Source organism: Mastomys coucha, unplaced genomic scaffold (assembly GCF_008632895.1).
Source record: "Mastomys coucha isolate ucsf_1 unplaced genomic scaffold, UCSF_Mcou_1 pScaffold16, whole genome shotgun sequence".
Taxonomy (NCBI): Eukaryota; Metazoa; Chordata; class Mammalia; order Rodentia; family Muridae; genus Mastomys; species Mastomys coucha.
This window is the reverse complement of record NW_022196898.1, coordinates 47,853,344-47,861,712: the sequence shown is the minus strand read 5'-3', so window position 1 is coordinate 47,861,712 and position 8,369 is coordinate 47,853,344. Positions and strand designations below refer to the sequence as shown.

At 41.8% G+C, this 8,369-nt stretch overlaps 1 protein-coding gene across 1 annotated transcript in view; it reads right to left on the bottom strand.

The window, feature by feature from the left end:
• Spag17 (sperm associated antigen 17) overlaps nt 1–8,369 on the bottom strand; it is a 219,822-nt gene that overhangs the window by 155,597 nt on the left and 55,856 nt on the right. The window contains exon 4 of the mRNA XM_031374969.1: nt 2,341–2,472. Coding sequence (XP_031230829.1) covers nt 2,341–2,472 — 132 coding nt within the window. The remainder of the gene's footprint in view (nt 1–2,340; nt 2,473–8,369) is intronic.

Here is an 8,369-nt window from a genome sequence, read left to right as displayed (position 1 = left end):
AGATGTGGAAATAGGACCAAATGTATGGTGACACATTCCATCTGTTCCGTGAGGGCAAAAAGACAAGAAATGCCCAATCCTATTATTTCTCTGTGCTCCCATCTCTGCCTTAACGTTTTCTGTAATTATTGCTATGAATTTTTTCCCCTAAAGCATTCATTCTTTGGAAATTTCATTTCCAAAAATTAAAAACAGAAGATATAAACCATTCTTGGGGTTGAATAGATGCAAGTAATAAACTAGAATTAGCTCATGAAAGTGAGTGTCTCTGTAGATTTAATGGCAAGGTTGAAAAAGCTGAAGATTTGCTCCCTGTGCAACCGAAGTAGCGCCTTCTCCTGGGTTCGGCCAAGGAAGAAGAGCCTCTTCCGCATTGGTAATAAATACACTGTCATTAGCTATCGCAGATGAAATGCTGTACATGCTTTCTTTGCTCTCTGCCAGACTTTTGGCTGACGAGCATTAACCTCAATTGTCCCAATTAGCCTCTCAGGTGGCATTTCTGAGAAATGTACGTGGATTACCTCACCCCTCACCCCGCAAACCGCTCCTTTCACCTCTCATGTACAAGGATGACTTTCCAGGGGGTAATCCATTCCAATCAGTTTTCATCCATTTATTTGCACCTGCTCAGATGGTTTCAGCTCACACACAAGGGTCTGGTGCTCTGGAAAGCACTGGTAATATGGATATTAAATCAGATCGTGTAATTGTTGGTTCTTAATTGCTCAGAGTTCTCTTACTGCATCTCATGCTGTTTTTTTGTTCAATAAGTTAACTTCAAGCCATGGGTCATTAGACACCCAAAGTTTCAATAAGCAAATAAAGGTTCTTTCCATACTTTCATAATCTCCTAATCATATTAACTTAGTTCACAGTTCAGAAAAATGCTGAACAAAAGAACAATGTAAGGGTATTTTATATCAGTGCACATATTTAAAAATTCCTGAGTGTCTAGAACATTCCATTTTTATTTGAAGATTGCTTACTAAAATCTGAAAATATTGTAGTAAACAAATGCCATTTATAATGGGCAGTAAGCAGGCCAGTGACAATTCAGTGTGCTGTTCATCTGTGGATGTTTTACTAACCTCACAGTTCACTTGCACAATACAAGCTCTCCCATGACATTGACATTTAAATACACAAGAGGATATGGTTAAACTTTTAAATTGTCTAAATTTTCTTCTGCTAACTCTTCACTTCTCTGAGTGTTTCTTAGGGTACAAATCTATGATTCATGGTAGAAAGAACACCAGCAGATGGAAAACCATAACATCAACCATTTTTTTGAATAGAATTTTCTTGGATACAGAATGTGCCTCCCTAATAAGAAGTCTATACGGGGTTCTTTTTAGGAAAGCATAGAGCATTTGCAAATGCATCGAGCCTATTGCAAGTACAAAGTGATGATGATGTCGTCATCATCATCACCACCATCACCATCATGGTCATTGTCTGATGACAATGCCATTGTCATCAAAAACTCAATCCAATAAGATACCTAGATCTAAGGATTTTGCAAAGGTACGGAAGACATAATGGGAATAAATTTACCTTTTCTATTTCCATTAGTTGGTTTTTGTCCTTCCTACTCAAGGTCACAAAGAACTCACCTTCTAATCCATCACTTAATCATGTGGACACATGTCACACACATGCATACAGAAGCATCTTGGGTCACAAAAATATTTCAGAATCATTTGAAAACTAAGAAAAGCATTTCTCATTCCTAATAATGATCATAACAAATGGCTCTGAATTGGGCATCACTCTGCTAAAAGCATTTAAATTTTTTTTCCGAAGCAATTGTGAATTTTAAAAAACATATTGATTGATTTCCATAGGCAGAGGAAATAAAAGGTTTCCCTATTTGGGGGGTGTGTGTGAAGATCAGACAGAGGATCTGGAAGCAGGAATGGTGGGTTGTTACTGAAGCTGTCACTTTGCTCTGAAAGGGTGCTTGTCATGCTAATAAACACTCAGAGTAAATGTCACAGACAACTTAAATAGATCCTAATTTGGTGATTCTTTCCCCCTTGTTTTGATTGTGACCCTGTCTCTTTCCTGGGCCCCATTCTTGCTACAATATTAAAGATTCTACCATAAAACCACCTTGATTACATGCCCTGGATATTGCCATTTTCACAAATAAGGGGACTTAATATATTTACTACAACCCTTCACGCTCACCTATGAGTAGCTCCTCCCCTAAGGAGCAGAGCAGACTTTCAGGTTTGCACTAACACGCACTATAGTGGCTTAGGAAAGGGAGGGAGATCTTTAACTGTCCCACCCACTAACTTCTGAGCTCTGGGGGACCCATGTTCCATATGGTACCTTCTTTTCATTTTCTCGTCTCTGCTGGTCCTTGGCTTTAATATGGAGAAGTTGAAATTTCAAGAGTTTCCCAATCAATGGTAAGGTTAGTTTCTCTCCAGTATCCATGATTGTTTTTGCTGCCAGCAACACCTAGAAAGGAACACAGTCATTAGGAAAGGTGACACTTTATAATCTTTGATACAGTCTGTCAGTGATAAGAGGATGACATGGTGCTTTATGCTTTGTGATATTTGTGTTAATGTAAAGACAGGTTGTTACCAGGCAAATACATCAATGGGAAATGGGCCCAGGACCATCAAGGCTGGGTCATTTCGTGATCAGCTCCATCTTCCGCAAGGTGCTCAACACTGTACAGTGCTGTCAGACTCCCAGGGCTGTGCTTTGTACACACGGGCCAGGTCCCATCTGGGATGACTGGCAGGTTGACTTCATGCTACAGAAAGTCTGATGGCGTTTGGAGTAGCTGGCAGTCCAAACTATCAGTCTTTTACTTGTTAGGATGTTATAATTGAATCGAGTTTTATAATAGTGAAAATGACTACACTGGCAAATTTCTTGGTGACCAAATTCAGGGGAAAGATAAAATTGCTTGACCCAGGGGCACCATACGAATGTTGCACTGCCCCCGCCCCCATCCCTTGCTGCTTAATGTTGATCCTGTTGGTATGTGGACTAATTGGGGTGAAATGAGGTTATTGAGTTTTCTTTGGGTGACGACAGGCACTAGGAACATACAGCTGTATTGTCCAGATGTGTGGCACTGACAGCCTATTTTATGGCTGTGTATTTTACAACTTGTTTCCCCTAAATTTCACACAACTTTCTAACATCTGGGCCCTTTTCCTTGGAGCCCTATAACCACTTTATTTACTGCAAAAAAATAAAATAAAATAAAATCATGTAAAATATACCATAAAAGTTGTTACGTGTTTCTCTTTATTCCTGTTATCTCCCTAATAAAGTCCACTTCTGCCTGAAGGATTGTCACAGAAGCAATCTAAAGATTTTTCAACCTTTGTTTTTTTTAAAAGGAGCATCATATTTATTTATAACCTCAGGATGAATTAGGTGTTGCTACAATGCTCTGACATATGGCTTTTCTCTCCCCACCCCTTGGAGCAATCACTCCTCTGGTACATATGGTGTCAATTTCAGGCCCTCGATCTCAGACAATGACCGTGTGCACTGCTTCTCTGGAGCTGTGTCTTGTCTGAAGCTCACATTAGTTCTTGGGTCAGGGTTTCTATGGCCAGTCCAGTCTCTTTGACTTTCCCCTTTGCCAAGGGAAATAGTTTGAAGAAAGGGAGGTGCATATTTTGCTTTGAGCTGGAGAAGGCCCTGTGGATCTTCAAGTGCCAAAAATGTAATTGGACCTTGTAGAGACTGTAGAGGTTCCTGCTCTGCACTGCACAGTGAGAAACCCAAGAAGAGGATGTCTTTAAAGCTTTCCTTTCCAAATGCCAAAGGAACAAATCAAAAACCAGAAGCTGTGTGCATGCACTTATGCATGTGTGAACATGTCTGTGTTTGTGTGTATGCATGTGTGTATGCATGTGTGTATGTGTGTGTTGAGAAAGAGAGAGGGAGAGAGAGAGGGAGAGAGAGAGAGAGAGAGAGAGAGAGAGAGAGAGAGAGAGAGAGAGAGAGATGAGTACTCCCCAGAAGCACAGTGCTTGTCTCTCATGGCAAGCTCTGTCCTGCTGGCACACAATATGGAAAGGGAATGATGGCTGTGATTTTAAGGATCAAGAAAATGGGCAGGATACCTGCAGATAATCTCCTTTTATAGATGACCAGATCCAGGATGTTCTGGGATCCTAAGGAGATTGCTACCCAGGAACATATTATAAAATGAAGCTGGACCCAAACCCAGGGGTAGGTGTCAATATTTGCTTTAAAATGTCTTTTTCAATAGTGGAGAATAATGTGCTGACAATCAGGCTGCTTTGTGACATCTTGTCCCAAATATTCAAATTTGGAGTTCTAAAGCTCATAGCAGCCAGGTATGGAACATTTCTATAGAGTACAAAGATCATGTCAGTGTTGAAAGGAGCTGGTGCTGGAGTGGGCTCCCTAGGGTGGCAGCATAGTCTTTTCCCTGGTGATCTGTGAGGACAGGATTCTCACCAGGATTGTCCCCAGAAAGGGTTGGGTGAAATCTGCCTAGTGTCATGGTATTGGATGGGATGTGGATGTAGTTGTACATACTTTATAGCCCCCTGACTCCAGGAGTCCATGGACATTATCTCACTGGGTTGAAATGTACTAGAAGCACAACCAAAGATACCCAGAGAGAAGCTTTTTTACAGGCTGTAAAAGTTAGTTTGCATATCTGAAAACTCGAGTGCTGGGGTTTAATGAAAACCTGGCATGGCATCAAAGTAGGAGTGATGCCCTACTCTTGATGTGAAGGGATGGGTGATGGGAGAATCCATGAGCTGTGGATGCAAAGCAGGTGGAAGAGAAGACGATGCGGCCCTGTGGAATGCCTCCTCCAGGCTGGCACTGATGGTCCATGTGGAAACCACTCAGTGCTACATATGTCCATAGACAGCTCTGCACACCAGTGGAGGCATCAGCGATGGAAAAGCCTGGACACGCCTATCTTCTAGGCCCTCTCTGAAGTGATATGACTCTAGACGTGGCTGTGTGGAATGACCTTAGGATAATTAATGAAATGAAAGAAAACACATCTGTGTCAACTTAAAACTTTAGACTGAACCTCTGCTTGTGGCATGTGGGCCAACCCAGGAGAAGCAGTGAAGAGAGACCTGCACAGGAGAAGCAGTGAAGAGAGACCTGCACAGGAGAAGCAGCGAAGAGAGACCTGCACAGGAGAAGCAGCGAAGAGAGACCTGCACAGGAGAAGCAGCGAAGAGAGACCTGCACAGGTGAAGCAGCTAAGAGAGACCTGCATAGGTGAAGCAGTGAAGAGAGACCTGCACAGGTGAGTTTGCACCAGCAGTTCTTGCTCTCCAAACCATTACGCACAGAAGTAAAGTCAGAAGCCAGGTTTGGTTCCAGATGAAGAATCCTCAGAGGACCTTTGTGTAAAGGATTCCTTTTAGGGAATTAAAAACTGAAAAGGAGGCTGGGATTAAGAGATGCCCCCCCCCCCTATTTTACAGAAACATTGGAAAGGCTTCATTTCCCTGCCTTGTGTGTGGTAATTAAGGAAAAAGAATCAAGCTTCCAGCTTTCAGGACTCTAAAGATCATTTGCCCTAGAGTTCAGGTCAATATGCGACATATATCTAGGAATGTATATCCTTTTGGTGTGTGTATTTTTGTCTGGGCATCCCCCCATTTCATGAGAGTGTATGTGACAGTAAGATAACAAGGGCTGTAAGTATTGAAGGGCTTGAAAGAAAGAAGCTGGCAGCAACCAGACAAAGATCTAAGCTTCCCAAACTGGTCAGAAAATAGGGATATAGGACTGTGAACCTAGGCACTGATTAAGTCAAAGTATCATGTATATGTGCCTGGCTTGAGTCAGAAACCCAGTGTGAACCAGAGGGGAAAGTGGGATTCATTAAGATGGTGGGAACTGTGGTGGGGCGAGGTCTTCTGGTCTCAGGAAACTCCACAGGTCAGGGCTGCAGATGGAAGAATCTGCCCACAGAAGAAGGCTTTGAGCGGAATGACTGAATATGCCCTATTCTGGGAAAGGCTGCTGTGAAAGAATGTCAAGCATTATGGTAGAGATGGGACATGTTTATTGCATGATGAGCGCTTTGGAAGTGTGCATGGATGCCCTTTCTCTTAGGATGTTTTGTGATTCTGAGCACACTAAGCAAGAACAACACCTGTCTCTGTGTCACTGTGCGTGGCGACTCCATCATATTTGTCAGTTAATGTTTGAGACAACAAACATAAAACAAAGAATGCAAACCTTTCTTTTGTCTGGGGAGCAGCTAGGCTTACCCACAGATACCAGGGCTCCCTCAAACTACTTCTCTTTGTGGCACCTTCTTATATTTATTAAACACAGGCATCTGCCTTCCCAGTGCTTAGAATTGCTTCATACATTCCCATGGGGACTGGATGGATACGTGGGTGGATACATGGATGGATGGATGCATGCATGCATGGAATGGATGGGTAGAAAAATCATGAGGTTTTTGCCTGATTTCCCCAGTGTGCATAACACATGGGACAGCTTGTTCCCTGCAGAACGTGCACATTTGATCTCAAGTGAGTTCTGAGGATGTGTATAGATTTTGGATCTGCATTTCTCTTGGTGGAGCAGAATTTTAATGCAAGTTGTGGAGGAGAGGGCAAGGAGTGGCTATGGTGGAGGTTAGAAAGCCAGGGGAAGCCATTTTCTTTCAGAAACTGTAAATAGTTATGGGTTCCCCTGCAGGGAAAGGTCCTTTTGGTTTGAGAGATTTCCCTGGAGCCTATGGAATTTTGCTGTAACTGTGGCAATTTACAAAACATGACTTTATATTTAGCCTCATTTCTTTGGGCAGATGACTTAGAATTGGTTGGATGATCTGGCATACAGGAACAGAATCTCTGACTAGAGACATATGTGTCCCAGACTAGCATAGAGCTGAGTGAGCGGACTCTTGGTTACAGAGGATCTAATGTATGTCTAATTTTTACTATCATCTTCTTTTGGGTAAATCATTTTCTCAGTGTATGATTGATTCAAATGAAGAAGAATATTATTATCCATTTCCATGGAAAAAACATTTCAACAGTAGAGGAACCTGCAGAGTGAAAACAGAATACTTCCCCATCCTTTGTACCAGACCTCTTTCTAGAGATAACCACTGTGAACCAATCCACATGCCACATGCAGCCTTCTATAATTCCCTATACACACATCTCCTTCTCTCTCTCTCTCTCTCTCTCTCTCTCTCTCTCTCTCTCTCTCTCTCTCTCTCTCTCTCTCTCTCTCTGGTACAGGCTACACAGGAGAACGTTCTGGATGAGATAAATCAAAGTCCTTTTCTACCATTTAAGTGTTCATTGGACTAATTACGTATAACTTGTTCATTATAGACTATAACTCTATTTTATATTTCAAAGAGTATTAAAGGCAGTGTGACTATTTACTTACATAAACTGCCTTTATGTTATATTTGTCATATATCTGCTAATAACATTTACAAATCAGAGAAACTATTTGTTCGAGTGTGTGTGTCTATGTGCACAAAAACGTCAATGTTTAGAGTCAAATCTTGTTCTCCAAGGGCCTGATTCTCTATGCTTGATGAAAAGGATGCAGAGCAGGTAACCTGTCAACAATGGATAAGAGCCACTTATGCTGAGATGTGTTCCTATGCAAAGGTTTTTGCTGGGAACTGTGGCTTCTTTGGTGCTAGGCATGATCAATCTATTGCTCAGCCATTTAACAACTTACCTGAAATGTGGCTCAAGGGTACAAGTTGGGACATTATCATCAAGTAGCTTTGAGCAAGTTACTTAACTCATTCAAGCTTCAGAGTTAAAAAAAAAAGAAAGAAATCCATCTCCAAGCCTCTCAGCAGTGACTCTGTTGATATTTTGAGACAGTAATCCCTTGCTGTGGAAGTTTCTTCCTGTGAATTATAGGTTGCTTCTTACATCCATGGTTTCTACCTAGTTGTGACAGCCAGTGTCTCCAGACATTTCCAAGATGATATCTGTGGGGCCTGGGGATTAGCCCTTATGGAGAAAGGTCTTCAGAAAGAGAAAGTGAATAGCACTATCTTCATGACAGTACTGAGACTTAAACGATGAACAGCAATAAAGACTAAGCATGGCAGGTGATACGTTCATCCTAACTACAGCCGCAGTTAGCTCTCAGTGGTATCTAAGTATGACTTATGGGATGCAGGCTCCTGAAAGGACTTCAGGAGAGAAGAGAATAGGGGAACAGCTGGACGGATGAGGTGTATTACTAGCTGGCTGGAGCCTGACTACTCAGTTCATTCAACCCTGTGTCTAACCCCACTGGGGAAAAACCAATGTCCATTTTGAGAAAGGCAGAAAAGAAAAGAAAAATTTGGAATATATATACATATATATATATATATA